This window comes from Urocitellus parryii, chromosome 6 (genome assembly GCF_045843805.1).
Source record: "Urocitellus parryii isolate mUroPar1 chromosome 6, mUroPar1.hap1, whole genome shotgun sequence".
Classification (NCBI taxonomy): domain Eukaryota; kingdom Metazoa; phylum Chordata; class Mammalia; order Rodentia; family Sciuridae; genus Urocitellus; species Urocitellus parryii.
In genome coordinates, this window is record NC_135536.1 from 25,839,483 (window position 1) to 25,866,920 (window position 27,438).

The window sequence follows — 27,438 nt, forward strand, 5'->3', positions numbered from 1 at the left end:
TTTATGGATGGATCAGGTCCCACAAGTCAGTTTATGAGCATCCTGGGCATTAGAAATCTAGTTCTCCAAAGCACCTGAGCCCCTTTTCTAACCCCCAGGGGGTTAGTAAAGTGCCACAGTGCCCCTAGAACCTACTTCTTCACGTAGGCTCCCCACCCTCCTAGTGCAGAGCTACATCAGAGAGAGCCCAATCCACCAATGCCAACCTTGAAAGTGCTTCTCGAAGTCACTGCCTGTCTCTGTGACAAACCCTGGAACTTGGAGATGCTTGACAGGTGAGATAATTATGTTTTATCTTTTGCTCATTCTTTTATCAGCCATGATGAGAATGGATAAGCATCCCAATGGAAGAAAACACTCCCACAGTATCTACTCCTGCTTTTTTATGTCAGCCAGTTTCCCCTTCCCAGGCACAACTCCTGCACACCAGCCTATACCCTGTTATCTGGTGTATCCAGCCACCACATGCTGCCCTCTCGTCAAATGCCAGGCTCCACTTTCCTTACCACATCCCCAAGCTGTCAATTTCTCCAGGAGCTGTGGCACCACTGTCTTTCAGGTGACCTACACACTGACAGCCAACTGTCTTCACAACAGTCAGCACTGCCCTCTCTGCACAGTCTCCAAGGCAGAGACCTGGCCTGGGTCTTGGCCCGGACCTCTCTGCAGAATGTCATTCTGGTGTGTTCCAAGGTTAGATGGAGAAAAGAGATAGGAAAGAGCAGAGGGCATTAAGTCTCAAAGGCAGGAGCTCCTAAGTGCTCCAATAAAACCAACAGTTCGAGCTGGGGTTGTAGCTCAGTAGTAGAGCACTTGCCTAGCATGCATGAGGCACTGGGTTTGATCCCCAGCACCACATAAAAAGTATATAAACAGTCAACCAATTCATGATGCTTAAAAAAAAATAACAGTTCATTCATTCATTTGTTTTATACCTTTTACTGAGAACCAGCTGTGTCCAGGGTACTCACGAGTAATGCAGACCTGGAGATACAGCACAAGAGTCTCTGTCCACAGAGTACCTTCTGAGACATCAGACTCGTTTTCATATCGGCTTTACATTTTGCAAGGACTGTCTCAAGCATTATCTACATAATCCTCAGTAAGTGGTATAAGGATCTCTAGTTTAGACACAAGGGAAAGGGCCATTCCAAAAGGCTAGATGACCCTCCCAAAGCCACAGAAAACTCAGGTGTTCTGACTACAAACCTTTTACTCTCTCTGGAGCTTCTCCAAAGGCAAGGAACTAGCAGGGCATAACCTGACATTGAACCAGACATTAAATTGACTCAGTCCTAAGCATCATTGCTAAAGATAGAACATACAAAAGAAAAGGCCCAAAACTTCACCAAAGGAACCAACAGTCTAAAGAGACAGAACGACATGTAACCAACTATCATCTGTGGCAGGAATAAAGATAGAGTGATTATATGAAAATAGGAAGATATCTCTAGAAAGACACACAAGAAGTAATGATTGCCTCCAGACAGGAAAATTGGGTACCTGAAGAACCAGGGTAGAAGGGTTATTTTGTCTGTTTCAAATATTGTGTATTTTGAATTGTGTGCCATTTATATGTACTTCCCATTAAACAACACTTTGAGCATACAATCGACCAAATCTTGAATACAGAAAATTCTACATGATAAATTATCTAGCTTCTTCAATAAGCAAATAGCTAAATACAAAAAAATAAATAAGGGAGGGAGAAGAAATGTTATAGACTTTAAAAGAGTCAGGAAATGCCAACCAAATGCAAAACATGTACCTTGTTTGGATCCAGACTGAAACAAAAAATTTACTCTATTTTATGTGTAACTAAAAAGAAAAAATTAAATTTAAAAAAACAGGTATTTGGGGGACAAGGGAGTTTTGAACATGAACTAGCTGTTAGAGGCTATTAAAGAATTGTTAATCTTGTTAGGTATGATCACAGTATTGTGATTATGTTTTTAAAGGTTCTTATCTATTAGAGATGCATACTGAAGCATTTACAGATGAAACAGTATAATTTCTCAAGCTGGATCACGGTTCCACAGGAGGTTATTATACTATTTTCTCTTCTCTTGTGGAGGGTTCTCATTTCCATAATGAAAAGTTTAAATAAAAAATTTAAAAATTGGGCTGGCTCTGTAGCTCAATGGTAGAGTGCTTGCCTAGCACGCGTGAGGCACTGGGTTCAATTCTCAGCACCACATAAAAATAAAATATTGTGTCCACCTACAACTAAAAAATAAATGATTAAAAAAACTAAAAAATTAATTATCTCATCCATATAGTATGTCTGAGAAGGAAGGCATCATAGAGAGGAGATCCAAACTCAGTCCAGAAAGAGGACTAGTAATTTCCTAAGGGCAAGAGGGCATTCCAGCTAAGGAGACCACCGAACAAACATATGAAAATCTATCCAAACCTCTCTCTGGGGGAGCAATGTATGTATGCTTGGCTTCAGGCTCAACCTACATTCCTTCCCTGCAAAATCCCTCTTACTTGATCCCCCAACTCTATGGAGTATCCAGATGAAACATCTATGTCAACTCCCCGGTTCCAAGTGAGGAGAGAGATCCTGAGATTGACAGCTCCACTTCTCCAAGAGGCCCCTAAGAAGTCCTCAGAGGACAGGGAGCAAACTGACCTCTTTCAGTTGGGTTTTGCCTAACAAAGCAATTTAGAAGCAGCTGAGTTATCCCAGGGACAGAGCCTACATCCCTCCTGAATCATTCCCCAAAGCACCTCCTAGCTAAGAGCCAGGGGACCCAGCCAGATGCAGGTCTGGCAGCCATACTGATAGGCACTACAACACCCCCACATGGCAAATAGTCCCCACATCAGTACCGTCTGTCTTCTGCCACCTCCAACTGCCTACAGGAAGCTTACTGGCTGTGCAGTCACTTCAGACTTATCCACCTGGCTCAGACGGGTCCCATTGGTCCCTTACCTTGGATCGCAGCTGAAAGTACTCCTCTGAGCCATAGGGAACACTCCTCAGGGAGGTGAGGTAGTCATAACTGATGACAGCTGTCTGTAAACCAAGGGAGGGGAGAGCTTAGCACTCGGACAGCACATTCTGCTCCTCTGCCCCAGCCCTGCAGCTGCAGCCCCTCACATGGGCTGCTAGGTCTGCAGGAAGGGCCGGTCCCACCCTTCAGATGCTCTGCCCCCCAGTCTCAGCCTGGCTGGTTTCCTCCTGATTCAGAGCTCTCCACAAAGCCCCATCTGCAGAGAGGCCCAATCTAAGGTTGCCCCATCCACCAGGAACTCTCAACTCTTTCTTATAATAAACCATCACCTAAAATTATCCTCTTCATGTTTCCTTATTTATGAACTGTTTGAATTTAAGCTCTATAAACACCAGGACAGGTCCTTCCTGTTCATCATGGTACCCCTGGGTTAGTCAGCTTATCATTGTTGTGACCAAAATACTTAACAAGAACAACTTAGAGGGAAAAAAATTATTTTGAGCTCCACGGTAGACGGACTCCATTGCTCTGAGCCCAGGGTGAGGCAGAACACCAGGGCGGAAGGGCATGGGGGAGAAGCATTGCTCCCCTCATGGTGACCAAGAAGCAGAGAGAGCAGGGGGCTGAGGGAAGAACCCATCCAGGGCATGCCCCCAGCAACTCCCCTCCTCCAACCACGCCCCAGCTGCCTACAGTTACCACCCAGTGAGTGCATTCAAACTAGGGTGGATCAATAGGCTATCACTCTCACAGTCCAATCATTTCACCTCCTGCCTTGACACCGGAGCTTCTGGGAGACACCTCTCATACAAACCAGGACAGCCTCCAATACCTTTCACATCGCCAAGCACAAAGGCAGATGCTCAATAAATATTAATTGAAAGAATGCTGTTAAACTTATCCCACTTCTCTATATCACAAATAAACATTGTATATTTATGGTTGTTTTCATAGTTTTGATTCTGGATTCCATTGCCAAAATTCCTGGAGAGGATCTCCTATCCTTGGTGAATCAGAAATTGATAGTCTCCCTGGTATCTCCTGCATGGAGGAGCCTTGAGGATTAACAAGCCAAACCTTCCTTTTTAGAATTGAGCAACTGAGGACCCTAGAAATTAGCTCACAAGATTTACATTAAAAATTCTGTTTCTTAAGTTGCGCCTCCATTTGTGTATAATGAAACGAAATGCATTCTGCTGTCATGTATACCTAATTAGAATAATAAATAAATGATCTTATATTTGTGAATTAATCCATTATATTTCATATGATTGTGATTCATTCCTTTTTCTTGTTGCATAGAACTTCACTGTGATTTTATAAACACACTCATACATGTATACGTATATGTACATATATACATGCATCCATGAATAATGAATTTTGATTTTACTGTTTATGACTATTTGGACTGGTTTAAGTTATGAAGAATTTTGCTTTGCATCTTTAAAAAAAACATTATTTTATTTATTTTTGTTTGTTTTTGTTGTTTTTCATTGTATATGGACTCAATGCCTTTATTTGTTTTTATGTGGTGCTAGGATCGAACCCAGTGCCTCATGCATGCTAGGCAAGCGCTCTACCACTGAGCCACAACCCCAGCCCCTATTTATTTATTTTTATGTGACGCTGAGGATCAAACCTAGTGCCTCATACTTGTAAGGCAAGCGCTCTGCCACTGAGCCACAATCCTAGCTCTTGCTTTGCATCTTTTAATGCATGTCTTTTTGTTGTTCTCATGCACATTTTAGTCCTGGGTAACTGCCCAGGAAAGAATTACTGGTTTGTAGTAATTATTATAATAATTATATACATGTACAAAATTACTAATGTATTTTTATTTAAATCGATGGGCTTTTTATTTGCCCCATCTGTTCTTATATGTACTCTTTCTTTTCTTTCCTGTTTTATTTTGGAATTATTTACTATTTTTTAAATTATTCTATTTCTACCTCTGTTAGTTTTTCCTCTTCTTTTACTGTTTACCCTAGGAATGACCATATGCACTATAGATTTATTCAAGTTGTATAAATTATTAATTTGATCTTGACAAAGTGAAGACCTTAGAACACTTAAATACCAATGGCTTTTTGAGTATCTAAATTCTCTGTATATTTTCAACTCCATTTTATTGATATTGTATATTAAAGTTAGCATTAATTTAGACTTCCAAAAAAATATTCTGTTTCTTTGTCTGCACTCTCCAAAGCATAATTTCATCCAATATATACTTATTAAACATAAACCATGAACAAGACCTAGTCACTGAACAGTGTACTAGGGTGATCAAGACCAAAACTCTAAAGAAGATGTACCTTTGTGGCTCGTTTATAAAGAACTGGTTCATGCTTCCCCACTCCTTTCCCACCATTCAAATCCCAAAGCTTAAGCTTCCCCCAGGATACTCATCCTGACTCCTGGGTACCAGCCATCGCTGTGTATGATTATAGCAGCAGTCTTGAACCATGTGTCTTTAGATTGCACTCTTTTTTATTTTTTTTTCTTGAGATGGAGTCTCACTATGTTTCCCAGGTTGGCCTCAAACACGATTCTCACACCTCAGACTCCCAAGTAGCTGGGACTACAGACTCTCACCACCAGGCCCACTTTTAGATTGCTTTTTAACCCACTGATGTCTGCTGGTGTGGGCACTCCTTGTCCAGAAGCTCTTTCAAAGCTGGGTCTAGGTGGGACAGTTTATTTCTACCCTTCCAAGCAAGCAAATAAGGCAGTATTGGACCCAAAAAAGGTACCTGGTGATTTTTTCATATTTCATAGCCCAGGTACCTGCCTTGGTTTGTGACTCAGCCTACCCTTAAGGACAGTCATCATATCAGGGCCTTCTCCTCTGAGCCAGACTCGAGAAAACATTTGATAATACTGAGTACTGGGGAAATAACAATAACAACCAAAACAGAGTTGTATCTTAATACATATCCACATCAGGGATATCAAGGGGAAGAAAGGATGTGCTCATTTTCAGCAAAGGAGAGAAAGCCTGAGATATGGGCCAACCTATCTACCAGTGGGGCTACAATTATTGATCTGGGACTATGGGTCCCAGCAATGTCTGAGAGAGTAGCTCTCAGCAGTTAAGAGGACATGATTACCCCAGGACAATATTACCATTGAGTCACAGGAGAAAACCTCTAGAGGTCAAATATTCAACTCAGATTCTCTGTCAATTAGGGAATCAAAGGAGACTCTCAAAGTCCTCCAAGGCCCACACACTGAGGATGAGTCCAGTATCAGAACTTCTCATACCAGCTTATGGCAGCAAGATCAAGTTTGCTGGTAAAATTTATTCTGCAGTCTTCTTTTCACAAAGTCTTCCTTCCGTGTCATTTACTGAGGAGCACTGCCCCTCAGAGTCATGACCAAATAAGATACAGAAACTAAAATGTAGAGACCTTAGACCAGAGACTTCATGCAATCTCAATCCCGCTCTATTTAACCACAGAGTGCCAGGATGTGTGGACAGGAATGCAGGCAGATGAGCATGCGTGTCCATGTCTGTGCAGCTGTGTAGATGGAGCTCTGGTCCATGTAAGGGTATCTCCACATGTGTATGACCAGCATGCCCATTTGCTACATGTCTGAACACCTGCAAGGAATACTGCAGTTCCTCTGCTTCCCCCAAATGAGAATAACCTACCGTAGCAACTGCTCTGCCCACCCTGATGGCACCAAAGTCATTAGGGTCCAGATACTTGTTACTGTAGAGGAAGCCACCAGAGGCAGCAAGAGCCATGCTGGTCCATGAAGCAAACTTGAGAGCCTTTCTAGCCATGTCCCCCGACCTGGAGAAGAAAATAAAGTCAAGAAAGATTAGCAGTTAAGGATTTCATAGTGAGTCAATCCAGGATTCAAATCCTGGCTCTGCCATTTGTAGATTGTACGACCTTGGGTCGTTTTCTTAATCTCATTGAGCCTGTTTCCTCATCTGTGAAATAGGGTGATACCTCAAACTTGTCAGAATAAAATGAGATGATGTACATAAAATCCTTAGCATACTACCTGGCACAAGTTAATTCTCCAAATCCTTCCTTCAATAGTACCAGGCACTGCCTTGGAGACAGGACAGAGTGAATAAAACAAAGTTCTTGCTCATATAGATTGCATGCTAGTGGGGGATGACAGATGGGAAGAAAAGAGATATATGATACCTAGAATATCAGAGCTGCTATTAAGTGAGAGGAAGAGAAGCGAAGAGAATAGGGGTACAGAGAGACGAGGAGTGCTATTTTAGATAGGAAAGGGAGAAGAGCAAGTTGACCACTGCTATTTGAAGTTTTATTCTACCAGCATACACACTTGGGCATCAATAATAGCCTTTGTGCCCAAGTCAAAAGTGGTCAGGTCCCCACCAAAATGGCAGCCAGTAGGTCCCCTACATGTGGCTGGTTTTCAAAATACTACTGTGGTTAGAGTAGACACCCCTTTAAACCCCATGACTGGTACCTATTTCATCCATTCACTGCAGGGTGACTTAGGGTTAGACACCAAATCATGCTATTGGTTAGTGTGGATCGCTCCCCTCCATGCACCATGTGGCTATACAGTCAACCTTTGGCCAGCGTACCCAATGGGCTGCTCCCTTGTAGTTCCTAAGCATCTGTATCAGACTAAGGTCCTTGACCCCAGCTACAGCTGCCAAGGGAGGCCCTACACAGAAGTGCACCAAACCACCTGCCAATATAAACCCCTGCACAGGTTCCAACACAGGTCATCACCCTGGCTCCTACTCCAGACCCAGTCTGTGACCATCACTGTCCCGTTCTATGCCTCTGTTTCCCCTTTGTATGGAAGCTACTGCTACAAATAACCTTGTGTTCATTTTCTTTAAAGTCTATTTTGACTCATGCCTTCATAATATAGCCCCAGACTTTTTTCAAGTATTCACAAGACATCTCTCTTTCAATACTTTCACTTTCAACTTACATTTTACAGTGTCTCTAAAGATACAGTTGATTGTCTTATGTTTTCAGCCTTCTTTTGCTAACCCAGCCATTGCCAAGTATGGTCAACCTGCGTGCGGCTTCAAATATGCAGGTTGCTCCAATCCACCCTGTGGCCCACTGAACCACGACTCTGGGGATAAGACTCAGGAATCTATTTTTGCTATGTTCTTGATTTTTTTTTTCCTCCACATATTCTTATATTTTTTCCAGATTTTTTATTGGTTCATTATAACTATACATCTGGTGGGATTCACTGTTACCTATTCATAGGTGTACATGATATAACAATATAATTTGGTCAAACCATCACCCAGTATTTCTCCTTTGCCTTCCCTCCCCTCTCCCCAGGTCCCTTCTGTTAGGAGCCACAGCAAAAATATTGATACAGGCACCTTTGGATTTAGTGACTGCCAGCCAGTAATTCACATTCATATGGTAATTGGACTCATGCTGTTTAGCTGGGCCCATTTCAGGACTCAGGTTACTCATGTCACTCTTGTAATGGGAGAGTTCCCATTGGTTGGGAAAGGATGGTAGGAGGGTGTTCCGGGGGAAGTGGAGGCCCCCCGGCTCAGGTAGAACACACACGTGGTGGACCCACTTGTTAGGGGACGCACACACGGCCTCTCTCTAAATAAAACTTTGTCTCAGTTTGACTGGCTTGTGTTTTTGTGCCCAACTGGGTTGTAAGATTGCAAGCCCACGTGCACTGACAGCTCAGCAGGGAATCGCTCAGCAGGGGTGCCGCAGGCAGTGCTCGGAGATAGCAGCAGCAGGAACCGGGCTCAGCCAGCCCGCTCAACCCGCGGCCCGCGAGCCGCCTGCGGCACCCTTCCCTCTTCTCCACTGGTCTCCCTTCAATTTTCATGAGATCCATCCCGACACACACGTTTCTTTAACTTTTTTCTCTCTAGCTTCCACACGTGAGAGAAAATATACGCCCCATTATGGTTTGGATGTGAGGTGTCCCCCAAAAGCTCCTGTGTTAATGCAGGAATATTCGGAGGTAGAAATTATTAGATTACCAGAGAGCTGTGACCTGATCAGTCCATCCTAGTTTGAGTGACCTATCTGGGTGATAACTGTAGGCAGGTGGGGCCAGGCTGGAGGCAGTAGGTCACTGGGTGTGCCAGGGTTCATCATCCCTGCAGCCCCTCCACCTGCTCTCTCTGCCTCCAGTCACCATGAGATAAACAGCCTTGGGCTGGGGATGTGGCTCAAGCGGTAGCACGCTTGCCTGGCATGCGTGCAGCCCGGGTTCGATCCTCAGCACCACATACAAACAAAGATGTTGTGTCTGCCGAAAACTGAAAAATAAATATTAAAATTCTCTCTTCTTCCCTCCCTCCCTCCCTCCCCCCCCCTCGCTCTCTCTCTCTTAAAAAAAAAAAAAAAAAAGAGATAAACAGCCTGCCTTGGCCATCGCCCTTGCGCCATGATGTTCTGCTTCATCTCAGGACCAAAGTGATGGAATCCATCGAGCTTGGACTGAACCTCTAAAACTATAACCCAAAATAAACATTTCCTCCTCTAGGTTGTTACTGTCAGGTAGTTTAGTCACACCAACAAAAAGTTGACTAACACAAAAATGAGATGATGTACATAAAGAGGGCTGTTGCTCCAACTCACCTGACTGTGTGGTTCAGAAGTCTTTAGAACTGGTTTATGGAACAGTTTGGGAATGCAGTCTAGAAGGGCCTTTGTAAGCATAGGTTAATGGGTGATGCTGGTGGGAGTGCAGAAGACTAGAATACCAGCAGGAATGCAAAGAGTAAATAAAAATTGTGCTTAGGAGATTTCAGAGGGGAAACATATTTGGAAATTGGACTAAGGACTTCACATTACATTCTATCAAAGAACTTGTCTGCATTTTTTGCCCACATTCTGAGACTTAGTATGAAGCTGAATTTAAAGGTAATTAACCTGGCAGAGCAAATTTCAAGGTAGCACAGCATTCATGCAGTGGCATAAATATTGCTAACAGTTTTTAACTAGGTTTACTGCAAGAATCAGGAGCAGACAGAAGAGCCCAAGAATTTTTGAAACTTGAAGTTTGGCCAGAAAAGTGCATGTAAAATTGGGGCCAAGGGAAGTGCGGTTGTTGAAGGCATTTAAGTACTTTGCACAGAGACAATAGGAAAGATGTTGGAGGGCATCTCGGGAATTTGCAAGCCCACACCCCACTGCAGGCTCAAGCATACAGAAATGAAAACTCCTTTAAGAGACCATGGGGGTACCCTACCCCCACAGGGGTGCCCAAAAAACTGCTTCTCCAGGAGTCATTTTACTGTCCTCAGTCACCAAAGCAACTGCAGTTGGGGTCCAAGGAGACCTGGCTTCTGCTCAAGCAGCAAACCTTGGTATCATGGTGCCAGTTCTACAGGAATGCAGGATATTGGGGTTAAGAGGTCTTGGGGGCATCCACCAGATTTTAAAGAAAGGCCTAGAAGGCCAGGCAAAGTGTAGTAGGGTCAGAATGCCTGAGGGCTGCCAATGAGAGGGTGATGTATGAAGTTGTAAAGGTGAAGCCCAAGCTGCAGTTGAGACCCCCCAGTTTAAGACATGCCAGTCACGTGGACCGTCTATGGAGGAAAGCTACTGGCTATAGAGAAAGCCCGGCTAACAAAGAGGCCTTGTCAGGGACAAAGGATGGGGTGGCCCAGGCACTTTGAAGAGAACTTCGTGCCACCACGTACCCCAGATGCTGTATATGGAGCTATTGGACCTAATGATTGCCCAGCTGGGTTTCAGTCTTACTTTGGTTCCATCCCTTCCTTCTATGCCTATATTTCTCCCTCTAGGATTGGGAATGTCTATTCTGTGTCACGGTGTATTGGATATACGTAACTTGCTTTTGGTTTTTACAAGGGCTCAAAGCCAAGAGTGTGCCTTGAGTCTGAGAGGAGACTTTGAACTTGGACTTTTGAAACTGTTAAGACTATGGGGATTCTTGAAGATGGACTAAATGCATTTTGCATTGTAATGTGGACATGAGCTTTTGAGCAAATGGAATGGTTTGGATATGAGGTGTTTCCCAAAAGCCCCTATGTAAATGCAGGAATATTCAAAGAATATGACTCAATTTTGAGAGCTGTAACTTGATTAGTCCATCTAGTTTGAATGAACAAACTGGGTGGTAATGTAGACAGATGGGATGTGGTTGGAGAAGGTGGGTCATGGGGTGGGGGGTGCCCTGGAAGGCTTCATCTTACCTATGGCCCCTTCTCCCTGCCCCCACCACGGTCTCTGCTTCCCAGTTGCCATGAGCTGAACACCACGGTCTCTGCTTCCCAGTTGCCATGAGCTGAACAGCTTTACTCCATCACTGCCCTTCTACCATGGTGTTCTGCCTCACCTCTGGCCAAAAGTGAGAGTTGGCCAAGACTGCTAAAACCATGAGCCCAGAATAAAATTTCCTCTTCTCAATTGATCTTGTAAGGTAGCTGGTAACCAGTGACAAAAGGCTAAAACTCAATCCTTGGCACACCACACAGTCATGTAAATACTGCTGCTATCATCCTATGTTATGGACAAGATCCTACCATGAGGTGAGCAGCTCTCCTCCAACGGGCCCTTCCCCCGTGATGTGCAGCCTCACCTTGGGCCCAGAGCAATGGAGTCAGCCATGTATGGACCAAAACCTCTGAAGCCCCAAATAAACTTTCCCTCCTCTAAGTTATTCTGATTGGGTATTTTGGTCAAAGTGACACAAAAGCTGAACAAAATAGTATTGATTTCTAATTTCATTCCACGATGATCAGACAAAATCCAAGAAATTACTTTTTTTTTTTTTTGGATTTGCTAAGAGTTGCTTTGTGGCCTAACATACAGTCTATTTTGGAGAAGCTTCTATGAGCTGCTGAGAAGAAAGTTAATTCAGGTATTGTTGAATGAAACATTCTACAGATGTCTGTTAAGTCATTTGATTTATAATATCATTTAGGTTAGAAGATTTTTTAGTGAGCTTATGATCTGGATGACCTTTCTACTGGTGAAAGGCACACTGAAATCATCCAGTATTATTATACTTGGTAATAGCTGAGACTTTGAGTAGTGTCTACTTTATATTTATTAATTCCTGATATATTGATTTATTTCTGTTGTTTAATTTGGTCATATTTCTCATTTGCTTAGCTACTCTTCAAATGAGATTTGTTCATTTGTGGGTTCGGGAGTTTGGTTTTTTTTTATTTTTCTTGGTAATGTATTTCTCTAAGTATTTTCTGTAGTGCTAGCTTACTAGTCATGAATTCTTTTACTCTCTACCTATCTTGGAACATTTTTTATTTCTTCTTCAATTCTGAAGGATCACTTATCTGGATTTAGCAGATTTGATTATGTTATTTTCTTTCACAGCTTGGAACACATCAATCCAAGCCCTCCCGGATTTTAGAGTTTGTGCTTAGAAATTGAAAGTCATTATGATTTGCTTGACTCTAAATGTGACCTGATGTTTTTCTCTTGGGGCTATCCTTATTCTGTATGTCAGGCATTTTAATTTTAATGGGTTGTAGAGAGATTTTTTTTTTCTTTTGTAGTGCTGGGGATTGAACCCAGGGCCTTGTGCATAGGAAGCGAGCACTCTACCAACTGAGCTATATCCCCAGCCTCAGAGATTCTTTTCTGGCAAAGGATCCCCTTCCCATCAACTCCCAGAGGATTCAGGCATGCCCACTTCCAACCTTCTAGCAAGACCCCACCTAAACCTACCTTTTCACCTTGCTTTGTACAGTCTCACCTGCAGTATTTCCTGCTGAAAGGGGTAAAAGGTTCAGGCCTCCCTCTTCTTTGCTTTCACCAATATAAGGTTCCTAATCTGACCCAGAAGTAGGCCTGAAATGAGGCTGGGTGACCTCAGTTCCTTACACATCCTCCTTCTTCAAGATCTTCAATGTGGCCAGGTATGGTGGCACACGCCTGTAATCCCAGCAGCTTGGGAGGCTAAGGCAAGAGGATTGCGAGTTCAAAGACAGCTTCAGCAACTCAGTAAGGCTCTAAGCAACTTAGCAAAACCCTGTCTCTAAATAAATTATAAAAAGGGCTGGGGATGTGGCTCAGTGGTTAAGTGCTCCCTGGGCTCAATCCCCAGTACCAAAAAAAAAAAAAAAAAAAAAAAGAACCCAGGCTCCGGAACTGGGTGAAGGCCTGGTCTGACTGCTCACCAGCTGTAGATCTCAAGTAAGTCACAACCACTTGGGGGCCCTGTGTAATCATCTAGTTGAGGGAGCTCTTGAGAGTACCAAGCTTACGGGGTCATTGTAAGAATGAAATGAGACACTGCTTTAACATGATGCCTAACACCCCCAGAAAATGAGACTTCCTTTCTTTGTGATTGTCTTCATCTCTGAAAAGTCCAAGAGGACTGGGGCTACAGTTCATGGCAGATCACCTGCCTAACATGCATGAGGCCTGGATTCAATTCAGAGCATCAAGAGAAAAAAGTCAAAGCGCTTATGTAGAGGTACTCCTAGCTTAGGTACAGGCATGAGTAATTAATAAGGGGTGGGGGGTAAGGGGCTGACCATCACCTCTTGCCTGAACTATTCAACCACTCACTGCATTGCAAACCAGCTCTCACACCCCACGCAACCCTCACTCTTGCTGGAAGTATCACCATCATCTTTAAGTGCATTCATATCATTTCTAACACCTTCCACCTACCTAAAAGTCCAAATACCCTGGCAAGACAGTCAAGGATCAATGCATTCTCATCCCAACCCACCTACCCAGCTTTATCTCCCAAAATAGCCCTCCACACTCAACCTACTCAAATAGCCCTCCACACTTCATCATCCCCCATGAGGCTCTGTGAATGCCAATCACTCAGAACTCATTGTTTTACGAGTTCTTTTCTCTAGCCTCATTTATACTCTGCTTATATTTCTAACAATCTGGTCCTATATCTGCCTCTTCGACTACATGCAAAAGGCAGCATTTGCTACTAAGTAAATACCAAGTGGAGCATTCCAACAGCTTTATGTTCATTGGCATCCATTTTGAGTCTAGGTTAAACTTTCCCATGCCAGAAGCAAGCCTTAGTCACTCTTGAGTCTCTAGTTCTGACTTCTTCCTCAGTATGGTTGATCCAGATATCTGCCTCCTACAACCACTTCTTGCTGACCACCACCCTGTGAGGCAGATACAATCTACCTTAGAGACACAATCTACTGTAACCTCAGCGACCTCCTTCTTCTAAGAATTAGAACTCCCCAAGGCAAACCTGCTGGGGTGCACTCTGAACACACACCAACAAAGGCTTTGACCCACAGGTGTCTGTCTGTCTGTCTGCCTCTCCCCTGCACCCACTGCTGGTTGAGCTCCATGCTCTCCCCAGACTTCCCATCAGCTTTCATGACACCTCTTTTCTTATGGATCTGTGAGTAATAAAAGGCTTCTGTTATTTCCTGTGTTTTAGTGAGCTGCCTCCCCTGTGTCTTACCTAACACACCTGAACCTAACTTCTGGCCTAGTCAGGACTCTCCTACAGATTGGCTCTCCTGGAAGGAATAAATTGGACACGGGTCACATATGACCTGGTAGCAGGTCAGACACATGTATTGGACCATCTGCCAAAATAAAGAAAGACCCTGTCAAAGGGAGACTGTGAACATCCACCACCAAACCTCTCAGATACCCATCAGGGAAGGGCTCGAGTTTATGGCCACCTTCCTAAGACAGACCTCAGAAGCATATTAGAGGTAAGCACAATAATAAGCCTGCTAATAAATAATGAAACGAGTGAGTGGGTCATTCCCTGGTCTGCTAGTCTATTAATGTGGAAACTTAAGTCCAGCTAGGCACTCCCACGCTCTAACCACCCCAATGGCTCCCACCTCATGAAGAGCCAAGGCCTCGGATGAGCACAGACTACAAGGCCTTACAGGATCTGCCTCCCCACTTCCCTCTAGGCTCTGAAGCCCTTCCCACTCCCCTTGACTCGCTCTACTCCAACCGCACTGCCTCCTTACCAGTCCTCAAATGCGCCCAGCATGTGGTGGCCCCAGAGCTTTCATACTCTCTGTTCTCTGCCTAGAACAGAAGCTGGCCATTTTATCCCATAAAGAGCCATACAATAATTACTTCCGACTGTGCAGGCTATTCTATCTCAGTGCAGTGACTGAACTCTGCATTGTAGCACACCACAGAGGACATGTAAAGTAAGGACTATGGCAATGTCTGGCCTTAGACATTAATTTGCCACACCCTGGCACAGCACATAGTAAGTGCTCCAAAAGCATTTATTGAATGAATGAGTCAATATTCCCCTTGAGGCCTGTGCAGAGCCAGTAACGACAGATTTCCCTGTGAAAATACACACCCTGGGCTGCCAGTATGATAACCATTTCTGCCCATCACCCTCAGCACCATCGCCCAGGACGTACTCACCTGAACCCCTCTCCTCCGGGAGGCCATCCTTACCCTTGAGACACCTCGGGATGAGAAGTGGCAGCAAAGCATCCACTTCCACGACCCACTTTTCAAGAAACTGTCCTCAGTAATAAAAGAAGTGGAAATTGAAATACATAAAATAGATGATATAGGAGCCAAACTGTGTCTAAATAGATTGGAGCTGGAGTTTTCCATAAGGAGTCGGTGAGTGTTTAACATGCAAATGAGCTGCTTCCCTGAGGGTATTTTAAAAGACCTGTCAGGTGTGAAATATGTCTGTCGATGAAAAACACCTTTCATTATTAAACCCTTTGCTAATGAATCACCTGCCCAATTCTGTTTATTTGCCTTTTTGACTTTCACCTGACTTAGCTCTGGATAATAGTACATAACTTGCAGGGGGGTTGAGGCCACCAAGGGCCTAAATCCTGATCACTGGATAATATTATTAGCAAAAACTAACCTTCACAGAGCCCTTTATACTCATTAAACATTATACACAAACCAGTAACAAGGATCATCATCCCCAGGTATAAATGAGGAAACCAAGGAACAGAGAGGTGGCTCAGCTCATATTCACAGCTTGGACAGGGCCTTCCCACTCCAGGTGCTCAGTTCTCCCTTTTTATGGCACATGACCTCTTTAAGAGGTCACCTGGACCCTCAGGTGTGAATCAATATTGGTTAAACAAAGGAATCCCTGACTGATGCCAAGGTCCTAGAGCAGTTAAGAAAAATAAATCTCACCCAGGCAAGGAATAGAAATTCTCAGTTCGTCCTGGGAAGGGGGCCTCGTGGTGAATAGTGGAAATCCAAGCGCAATAAGGTTCTTTCTACTGTCCTCGAGTAAACGAGACAGTCACTTTGGGCAGGACCCTCCACCACGCCCTAACGGTGGCAGGTATGTGGAAGGCACTGTTTGGAGCCTTAGAAATCCCATGTCAAGATCCAGGAGTGTTCCAGTCCACAAAGTTGCCTTAGCTGCTTCACCATGGAATCAATGGTAAGAATGATCTCCATCTCCCTAGACCAAGGAAAAACCCTGTGGGTCATAAAATCAGGCAACAGGAAGTTCACAGTGGGAAGTTTTGGTCGAACAAAATATCCATCCTAAATAGAACTAAATAGAAAATCAAGCACTTACCATTCATGAGGTCTATAAGTAGCTAGGCCTTTTCCTTCCTTCCTTCCTCCCTCCCTCCCTTCCTTCCTTTCTTCCTTCCTTCCTTCCTTTACCAGAGGTGGAACCCAGGTGCAGAACCCAGGAGCACAGAACCACTGAGCCACACCCCACCCCTTTTTTGTATTTTATTTAGAGACAGGGTCTCACCAAGTTGCTTAGGGTCTCCCTAAGTTGCTGAGACTGGATTTAAACTCATAATCCTCCTGCCTCAGCCTCCCAACCCATTAGGATGACAGACCATTCATCTCCTGACTCTCCCCATGCCATGTCCCAGGAGTACAGGTCTGGAATCATCTCTCCCTGCTTAGCACACAAGTGGGAATGGCCACAGAAGAAAGGTACTTTGGGATCTAATTTCATTAATCCTCTTAGTGACCACAGCCTCCTCCCATTTCCTAGAAAGACTATTAGACAAATAAGGTTTTTGTTCCCTAAACCGTTCCCAAGACTGGAAAAGACACAAAAATATTCTTGGAGAAAGTGGACAGGTCCTCAGACGAATTTGGTCAGTAAAATGAATAAAAAGCAAATGAGTCAGTGCCTAGGGACGGTGTCATGGGCCTGAGTGAGTTTACAGTCTGCCATGTCCTTTAGAGAACTATGAAGTCCAACGGAGAAATCCAAATTTTAACCATACCACCTTTCCTCTTGTTTAATGCCCAGAAGTTGCTTGAATCAGTATTGGTTAAACAAAGGAATGCCTGGGCTGAGGCTGGGGCTCAGTGGCAGAGCACTTGCGTTGCACTTGTGGGGCATTGGGTTCAATCCTTAGCACCACATAAAAATAAACAAACAAAATAAAGGCATGTTGTCCATTATAACTATTAAAAAAAAAAAGTAATCTCTGACTGTTGCCAAGGTCCCAGAGCAGTTAAGAAAAATAAATCTCACCTAGGCAAGGAATAGAAATTTTCTATTCAGATCATCCTGGGAAGGGGACCTTTGGGTGAATAGAGGAAAGCCAAGTGCAGGTGCTTCCAGCAAGACAGGGACAGTGCTCAGCGTTTCAACCTCTCACACAACTTCCACAACTAGACTCCAAGGTGCAGACCGTGAAAGTCTCAGCCTACAGACAAGGAAACTTGGCTGATGAGCCAGAACCGGAATGCAGGTGTGTCTGCTCTAACTAAGAGAGCAAAGGGTGGACTAGAACAAGCAGCTTGCTGGGCCTGGAGGTGGACCACAGAGACTCTCTGACATAGGAAGCTAAACCCAGAGTATTCAGTGAGCTGCTCTGGTTGGAGAGAAGGGGACAGAAAACTAAACCAAGCACTATTCTTCTCTCACAGGTCCCTTCTCTGTCAAGAAAATGAGTATATATCAGACAAGAGTAAAAGGCCACTCTCCCAGCAGAGATCAAATCTTACATCTGCAAGGACTGTTGAGTAATAATCAAGCAAATAATGACAGTAAGACAGAATATTATATAATCCAGGAAAAATGACACAAGTGTAGGAAGGCATGAAAATCTGCACATAACACAGCATGTTGGAGCACAGTATGGTGGCATGGGACATGATGGCACATGCCTGTATTCCCAGCTACCTGGGAGGCTGAGGCAGGAGGATCACAAATTCCAGGCTGGTCTCAGCAACTTAGCAAGACCATGTCTCAAAAAAATAAAATAAAAAGGGCTGAAGTTGTAGCTCAGTGGTAAAGCATTCCTGGTTCAAACCCCAGTAACAAACAAACAAACAAAAAAAAAACTGTATATAAAGAAAGGTGGAGGATTAACAAAATACTATGTCCAAAATAATATGCAAATGTTTACTACAACTAGAAAAAGTAAAACTGGCAAACAAGAACAAGAAGACCCATAACCAGATGTGAAGAGAGAACTTTTGCCTATAAAATAACGGTACACCACTATGGTCCCTAGACCAGCAGCATCCACATCCCATAGGCACATGACAGACAAGCAAATCCTTGGTACCAGTACCAGATCTACAGTACCAGAATCAGAAAGCTGGGAGGAAAGAATCCAAAACTTTGTGCAGTAACAAGGCCTACAGGTGACTCTGCTAGATATCTAGGGCAACAAGAAAAACGCTTAAAGAAAACGTGTGACAGCACAAGAGCAGAATGCAGGTGTGTCTGCTCTGAGAGAGCAAAGGGTGGACCAGAACAAGCAGCTTGTTCTCACAAATATTTTTTGAGCACCCGCTATGCACCACGCATCACGAAGGGAATCCTTAAATACTTGTTGAATGACTTCCTAGTTAGTGGAAAATAAACACCACTTAACCCTAGGACAGAACTGTAGTTGGGGTTTTCTACAAGCTGCTCTCCACACCCTGCTGGGTGTTGGCCCACATTTATCCCGCGATCCGAAAGCACAGGGCCCCTGCAAGGTCCTAGTGATAATTAGTGGACAGGGGAACGTGGCAAGCCCAGGTGCAAGGCTGGCAAGTCAGGGTCGTCCCTGCTAGAAACCAGACCAGGCTCCAGCCCCAGCTGCCTTCGACGCGGGGCCCAGAGCCACCTGGGTGTGAAGGCTTCCTGCTGAGCCACCTGCGGCCCTCCTCCAGCTCCGCCTCCTCGGGTGCACGCCAGGCTGTGCCACTCAAGGACAGTCCACTAATACCCGCTGGAGCGCCAAGCGAGAGACTCACGGCGGAGGGGGGCGGGACCCTGCGAGTTACCCGAGGCACGTGGCCGCGCGCCGGGTGACAAGGTCGCCGGCTGGGGTTCCTTCCCTGTTCTCCTGCATAGCCGGAACCGCGCCGGGCGCGTGCCCCCCGGCTCCCCCGCACTCCAGGCACCGGCCTGGTCCGCCCCGGCTCCGCACCAGCCCGCCGCTGGGACCCCACTCACCTCCGGCAGAGCCCGGCGTCCCCCCCGCAGCCTTGCGGTCCGGAGTTGGCTGGAAAGGGTGCCCTCGGCCGCCCCGATTGCGCTGGGCGAAGCCGGCGCGCGCGGCCTGCCGGGACTTGTAGTTCGCGGTTCCTTGAGCCGCCGGCAGCGGAGCGAGGAGCCGCCGCGGTCCTCGGACCTCTCGGTCCCTGGAGGCAGAGACTCTGATGCTCTCACGGAATCTTACCGAAAACTTTTATCAAGAGGTCGTGGATTTGCGTTTAGTGAATGCAAGTGATGCACTTGTGGATTTGTAGATTTTAAATAAGGTATCAGAACAAGTAGGTGAAGAAGAAATTCATTGACAGTTGCTGAATGGTAAGAATATGCAGGGTACCTGTGGCCCTCACGTATTGACCCGTATTTACCGAATGTTGACTTGTAAGATGTACCCTGGAGACATTTATCAGACATGTATTCATTCCATTAATACCTCTTCCCTTTATCGGGGATTCAGATGTTTCATCTGTTGCTTCAATGTCTGTTTTGGTTCTGGGATTGAACTCAGGAGCACTTTCCACTGAGCTGCAAGCCCAGCACTTTTTTTTTTTTTTAATAATTTTTTAAACGTTTATTTTTTAGTCGTTTATTTTTTATTTTATTCTTATGTGGTGCTGAGGATGGAACCAACCCAGTGTGCCTCACGCATGCTAGTCAAGCATTCTACCTCTGAGCCACAACCCTAGCCTAAGCCCAGCATTTTTTTATTATTTATTTATTTGTTTTATTTTGGGCTGACCTCCAGATTGCGGTCCTCCTGCCTGAACCTTCTCCAGTGGCTGGGATTATAGGCAAGAGCCACCACAGCCATCACGCCCAGCTATTTCAATGTAATTCTAACCAAATTTCCAACAAGATTCCCCCCCCCCGACCTTTAGAAACTATTTTAAAGTTTATATGGAAAAATACAGAGCAAAGCACAGCCAACACTCTTGAAAAAGAATAACATGCTTGCCCTTCCATGTTCCCCATGCACCATAAAGCTATTAAAAATTGTGATATTGGCATAGGGTTAGACAAAGGAGAAAATGGAACCTCCATGAACAGGAGCTGAGACTGTAGGAGCTGAGCACATACCCTTCGCCTTGAGTAATGAGGGTGTGGAGCTGGCTTCTCTCTCAGTGCCTGTGTCTCAGAAATCTTTCAATTCAAAAGCGGGCTCCAGCAGCAGACGCTGGTGCCAGCCGGCCTGCATCTGCCCCAGAGCAGCAGCTGGGTTACAACCACTCCTGATCCCGGCAGGACAAGAATGCAATGAAGAGGCTCAATACAAATTGTCTCAGTATTTTTAAAAAACAGCAGAAAAATAAAATTCACTTCTCTGGAAGTAAAGAATCCCCGGAATCAAGTCCCACCACAAAAAAATCTTTCCTTTTTCCTCTCACTCTCCCAACACTGATTCCTAGCACATAAATCCAAAAAAAAATCTTCACCTTAATATTTCAAAATACAAAAAATCCACAAAAGAATCCAGAAAAATCCACAAAAGCTTGCTTTTCCCATGGGAGAGGACTGAATTTAGCAACATATATTTTATCAATCACCTCAATAATCTCTAGTGGGACCTCCAATTCTCTAATTTCCTATTCTCTATGCCTAATTATGGTCTTCAGAATTGCAAAATATTTTTTTTATTTTTCTAAAGACAAAAAAGTTACCTACATGTTATGAGTTTAATGTCAGTCACTTTCTTCTAATTCTCTTACTTTTCATAAACCAATCCACGATACTCTGAAAACCTAAGCATGCTTAACGACTTGAGAGAAAACCAAACCCCCTAAATTTCTAAAATTCATGTTGGAATGTCCCCGTCCCCGGCCCGGCCTCATCTGTAACAACATGCGACCAAATCAGTCAGGATCCCTCCAGGTGAATTGGGCTGGCACTAAATAATCACACACAGGAAGTACCTTTTTCTTGGGGTTCAGTGTCAGCTCCTCTGTCCCAGCTCCCACAAGGGAGGCAAGAGAGGCAGGCAAGAGAGAGAGAGCAGGCCTGAAACCCTATTAATTGGGGGAAAGACATTCGAGAAAGTTCCACCCAAATGAGGAAAGGGTTTGGATTTCAGAGGGGTGTAACCCAGTCCCATTGGGTGACACCCACTCTCAGAGCTATAATTCCTTGCCAAGGGAAGGTGAGGTTCACCTGCTTTCATGCTGCAAGGGGAAGCCAGTTCATTGCTCAAGGCTAAGGGTACTGCTCAGCTCCTGTTCATGGCACCCCTAACACTGATGAGCCCAGAAACTGATTCAGGTATCTATGGAATGTTTTTGTTGTTTTTGTTTTTGTTTTGGTACTGGGAATTGAATTTAGGTGCACTTGACCACTGAGCCACATCCCCAGCCTTACTTTGTTTTTATTTGGAGACAGGGTCTCCCTGAGTTGTTCAGCACCTCTCCTTTGCTGAGGCTGGCTTTGAACTTTCAATCCTCCTGACTCAGCCTCCCGAGCCATTGGGATTACAGGCATGTGCCATTGCACCCAACTGGAATCTTAATATTTGACAGGATTGGATTACAGATCAGTGGGGGCAAGAGAGACAGTTCCATATATAGGCTGATCAACAAGTTATCTGCCTTAACTCATCCTACATGCAAAAACTCATTCCAGGTGAACTAAAGACACTAAATGAGAAATTAAGTTCTTTTAAAATGAAGAAAATAAAGCCAAATGCCCTTATGAGCTCAGAAGTTTTCATAAGTGTCATAAACACAAAGTATAAAGAAAACTTTTCTAAACTTGAAGTACATTAAATTTAAGAACTCCTCCTCATTGAAAGGCGCCATAATAAGAAAAGACAAGTCGCACCTGAGGAGAAAGCAACTGCAGAACAGAGAGATTGTAACTGGGGAAAACCCTAAATAAACCCTTTAGCTTCACTTCCTCTCACTTAACATGACAAACACTGATTCTGGAGGTCCCACAGCTGGGTGATAACGTGATTAGTCTTCCCCTTGCTCTGCTGGAGGTAACACCTCTGACATGTGAGTGATGATAACCATTGTCCAGGTTACTCCACAGGGACTCAAGGCCACTTTTGCTGAAAACACTGACTTTTCACTTGAGCCTGCAGCTATCCAATGAGAGACTGGAACAAGATTAAGACACTTGGCATCTCTGTCTTCATATTGTGTATCTCCTTTGTTGCTTTGCCTTGGGCCACATTCTACCGAGTTCTGCATGTAGACATGTCCATCATTTGATAAATGTTTTGTCCGAAATTATAATATATGGTTAACTTGTCCTAGACTTGCCCAGTCCCCTCCTCTCTCCCTCCCCCATTCAAGGTTCAAGACCCCTTCTCCTAAAGACCCCTAGCCATGACTGGAAACACCAAAACAGGAAAGGAACAAAAAGAGGTGGTACCAGAGTTCCTGAAAGATTTCCACCTATTCCCAAAAAAGACATGACTCTTCCTCCCCTTTAGTAGCCTAACTCTCTCCCTCATTGTTCCTATCTTACATCTGTAACCCTCAGAAGGTGATTTGTGAGCAGTGCTCCCTCTTCTCCATCCTCCAACCACTGCATTAAGCATTTCTCCCTAAGATTCTTCTCTCTGACATGAGTTTTTTGGTGCCTTCTGTCTGGTCTGTGTGTGTATGTAAGGGTCCGGCGGAGCGTCGGAGGGAGAGACCACACAAGAGACTGGCTTCATGCAATTGCAGAAGGGGATTTATTAATTCAGCATGCTGAGGCTCCAGGCTCACTCAGGAAGATAGAGCAGCCCAGAGCCCAGAGCAGAGGTCAAGCAGAGCTTAAGTACACTTTTTGGAGAGGGCGGGGGGGGGGGGGGCTTTGCATACATCAGAACAAATCATCATGAGGCGCGGGAAAATTGAACAACAACTCTGAGACAGGATTAGTACATTCATTGGTGGGAACAGTCTGGGCAGGGGTGATTGGTCACTCCTAAGCGGGGTACACATTTAAACTGATTGGTTTTGGAGCCTGGATGCTTACTTGCCGAGCTACTTGGAGCCCTTAGCTAATAAACAACCAGGGAATCAATGGAAATATTTACTGGGCAGTTCAGGTATTGTCCTAACAGCTACAGAGATTACAGGTTCCAGGGGTAGCAGAGGAATTTTAACAATACCTGGTCTATTATTTTTTTTAGCCCAAGCCTTTCAATTTAGAAACTTTACAATGCCCAGTCTTTTACACTTTAACTCGGCTTAGAAATTTTATCTTTACATGTATATATGTATATATAGATATAAAACCTATGGAAAAGACTCGGAGGACAAAATGGAACTGGCTGGGGGCTAAAGCTGGACCCGGGTTCAATAATAGCAAAGTATAGAGTCAAATAACGCAACCACATCATCTCCAGTTTGCGAATCACAGGCACTAATACAAGAAGATTAACAACATCCAAATGGTGTGAGCAGTGTTAGAGGGATGAACGGAGTGGAGCATTGATTTTACCCAGGTGATTTTGAAATGTTCTGTAAACTAAAAATTGGGAATTAAAGATCGAATGTGGCTCCCCAGGAGACAGGTCTTGGGGAACAGCCCAAGAGCAAGGAAAGTCATATAGAAACAGCATAAAGACACAGTAGTATACAGCAGAAGACATAAAGATACCAAAAATTCTAGGGGCTAAGGTGTAGCTCGGTGGTACAGCACATGCTTAGCAAATCCCCAAAGCCACACGTACACAAAACAAATTTAAAACAACAGAGAGAGAAGAGAGAATAGGTACATTAAAAACTGAGTAGGGCTTCTATAATTAAACATTAACTGTGAAGTTGTTTCTAGAAGGTCAGTAGCAAACCCTAAGAAATAGGAATAGGGGTGGGAGGGAGAAAGTATTTCACATGCTCTGCCCTTTTGTAATATTTGACTTGTGTACAATTGTCAGACAGAGGGTGAGGCTCAGTTCTAGGAAGCAAGGTTGAGGATTTGGCAGTTGAAAGAAGATCCAAGCACGGTGGGAATATGGTTATCTTTTATTCAGAGATGGCAACAGCCTCCACCTTCAGCTCCATCTTCAGCTTTAGCCCTCAGGCAGTTCCATTTTACCCCCTGAGTCTTTTGCAAAGGCTATATATATATATATATATATATATATATATATATATATATATATATATATGTATATATATATGCAGACAGAAGGTACCATGCCAACAGGTTACCTCAGTGGGCTCATGCTCACAAGCAAATGTTTATGACCTTGAGAATGTACATTGAGCCCGGTGTTCATGACCTTGGCTACACACTGACCATAACAGAGCCAATTCACAGCCCTGGCTGCATACTAAAAACATAATGTAGCCCGCCCAAAGTCTCAGCAAGGGAGCCTAACTATACCCTCTGAGGCCTGCTCCAACAACAATCATCGTGTGAACTATTATATAAAAAAGTTTTTAGCTTAACAGATTTCAGTTAAATATGGCAGGATGAACATGGTAAGATGAACTCATTTCGCTCTGACTCCTATGAAAATAACAGGAAGAAGGAAGGAGGTCATCAACCCAGAGAGAACAAGCAAGAGGACAGAGCAGAGAGGGAATCCAGAGATAGATGCAGCAGCAAAGGAGGCTGTCCCCAGTTGGCCAGGCTGACTATATGAACTAGCTCAAAGGGGCTGGCTGTATCGATAACTAATAAAGCGGTGAAGAAACCATGCAGCACCCGGACATAAGTTTCTAAGGCAGGACAGCTGGGCTCGGCTCAGTGACCCCAGGGTCTTTTCTAGCGCTGGAAGGACAAGAGAGAGAACACACAGGAAACCCCCTATTTATTGGGGGGAAAGACATTCAAGAAAGTTCCACCCAAATAAGGCAAGGGATGGGGTTTCGGGAGGTTGCTTGGTGATGTCTTGTGGTCAGCAGATGGACTGAGCTCTTGGAAAGCCACACCCATCTCAGGTGCCGTGTGGGAACACAGGCAGAGTGAGAGGAAAGGGCACCCGTGTGTCACACAGCCCAAAGAGCTCACCAGGACAAGCCAGTCCTCCCATATGTTCCGATGTGCATAGCTCACGCACACAGCCCATGGATGGCGAGCGACAGGAGGTGCCTTTGAATCTGTCAACGCCTGGAGATTGTGCTTTCAGAGCCCAGGGTGGGGTCTGGGACTCAGTCATTCTTAAGGTCTCCCCCAGTGACTTTCATAGGTGGCTCAGTGGAAAGACCTTCAAGGAGGCAGTTTAGTACAGCAAAATGCAGGGGGGTTGGAAGTGGCTCTCAGCAGTCACCTAGAGAGCCCTAACAATCCTCCTGGGCCACACCCTGGACCACATAAGTCTAATTTCTAGGGGCAGGACCAGACACGACTATTTAATAGAGCTCCCCAGGAGATTTCAACGTACAGCCAAGGTTTAAGACCACTGCTCTAGAATCAAAGAATCGTGTTTGAACTGTGAGCAAGTTTCCTGATTCGGCAGAGCTTCCTTTTTGATAAGTATGAACATGTATTGGTTCTTCCTCCTTTGAAAGTAAAGAGCAAGAGAGATGTATGAGTGCTTTGGAAATGGAATACCCCTGTTTGGAAGTATTCCATCAAACTGAGAAGAAAACTCTCCACCTGGCTCCCCATGACCTGACCCCACCCTCTCTCTCCAGTCTCATTTCCTATCCTTCTCTCCCCTGGCCCATACCACTCCAACTATACCAGCTGCCTTTCTGTTCCTCAACCTGCCAAGCTGGCTGCTGCCTGAAGACCCTTACACTTGCTATTCCCGTATCTTCATAGATTCTCTCCATCCTAGCAATCTGTTCTCTGTGCTAATCTCATTCTTCCATGGAGGCATTCCTATTTACCCCTATCTGTCTACCCACATCTATATTCCCTGTGACACACCCCACCCCATTACAGTGCTTTTTTATAGTACTTATGAAAAGACCCCGTTTCCCTGTCCAAGGAGAATCACACGAAACACTGGCTGCAAAAAGCAAGAGGGATTTATTGGGACACAGGCGCCTGCGGGTGCCCAGCAGAACCTCAGCCGGAGCTTTGGTGAGCTGGCACACCGGGCTTGGGGATACAGAGATTTTTATAGGGTAAAGGGGCTGTTTTCGCGCGGGGGAAACAATAGGTTTCTTATTGGTTAATTTTAAACCCAGCATATAGATTACCTAAAGGGCAAAGTTGTTTTTCACTGTATGTTACTAAAAAAGAACCACATAAAAGCTACATATTTGCACTCTGGTCCTCCTGTTCCTGCTCATTCAGGCATGCCTAGGGACCTGGTCCTTTGTGCTTTCTCAACCGGTTACACCTAACTGATTGTCTAAAAAAACACCTCTGGTGCCTGCGTAGGTTTGTGACATGCCTCGGTGGTTTTGCAACTAGGCCTGAGGTTGTTGGGCTGGGGTCTTTCACTTAGTGCTTCAAATTGCATCATCAATTTGTTTAGATCAATTTGTCTCCTCCACTAGAAATATAAACTCCATGAGAACAGGGATTTGGACCCACAGTGGGTACTAGGTGGCAAGGATATGATGAACAAAACAGGCAAGGTTTCTACCCTTGTGGAGCATCATTTGGCTGCGGCAGAGAAGAAAGGGGGGACCAAAAAACAAGCAAAGAAATAAAAGGATAGTTGCACGATGTAATAAACCTGGTGAAGAAAAGAAGCAGGGATGTGTCAAAGAGAAAGCAGAAGCCAGAGACAGCCTCTTAGGATAGCTTAGGCAAGATCTCTCTGAGGAAGCTGCAACCTGGTGGATAAGGAGGTCAGCCATGGGGAGGACAGGCAAGAGAGTTCCCCAAAAGAGGCAGCAGCAAGTGCAAAGATCCAGGGGTAGGAAAGAGCTTGGCGTGAGGAATAGAAAGGAGTCCAATGTCGTGACCAAATCCAAAAAAGGGTGGTACAGGAGGAGGTGGAAGAGTTGTGCAGGGACTGGGCCACACAGACCTTTAAAGGGCTCATCAGTTTGGATTTTAGTCCAAGAGCAGTAGCAAGCCATCGAAGTGTTTGGAACTAAAAGAGGATATGACTAACAAATTTTTTTTAAAAAAATTTTAAAGAAAGGATATGGGGGTGGGGATGTAGCTCAGTTGGTAGAGTGCTTACCTCACATGCACGAGGCCCTGGGTTCAATCCCCAGTGCGCGTACACACACACACACACACACACACA

General features: G+C 44.7%; 1 protein-coding gene across 2 annotated transcripts in view; it reads right to left on the bottom strand.

Moving 5' to 3' along the window:
* Positions 1-19,379, bottom strand: part of Adck1 (aarF domain containing kinase 1) — a 120,162-nt gene extending 100,783 nt beyond the window's left edge. Inside the window, exons 1-3 of one of the 2 annotated variants that reach the window (XM_026401301.2) lie at positions 19,308-19,379; positions 6,616-6,760; positions 2,939-3,022 (exon numbers count right to left, since the gene is read on the bottom strand). In XM_026401301.2, the coding sequence (XP_026257086.1) occupies positions 2,939-3,022; positions 6,616-6,750 (219 nt within the window). In that variant the 5' untranslated portion in view covers positions 6,751-6,760; positions 19,308-19,379. Of the gene's footprint in view, positions 1-2,938; positions 3,023-6,615; positions 6,761-16,057; positions 16,109-19,307 lie in introns of those variants that run through there. The other variant, XM_077799619.1, reaches the window with a different exon arrangement.
* Positions 19,380-27,438: the final 8,059 nt, after the last annotated feature.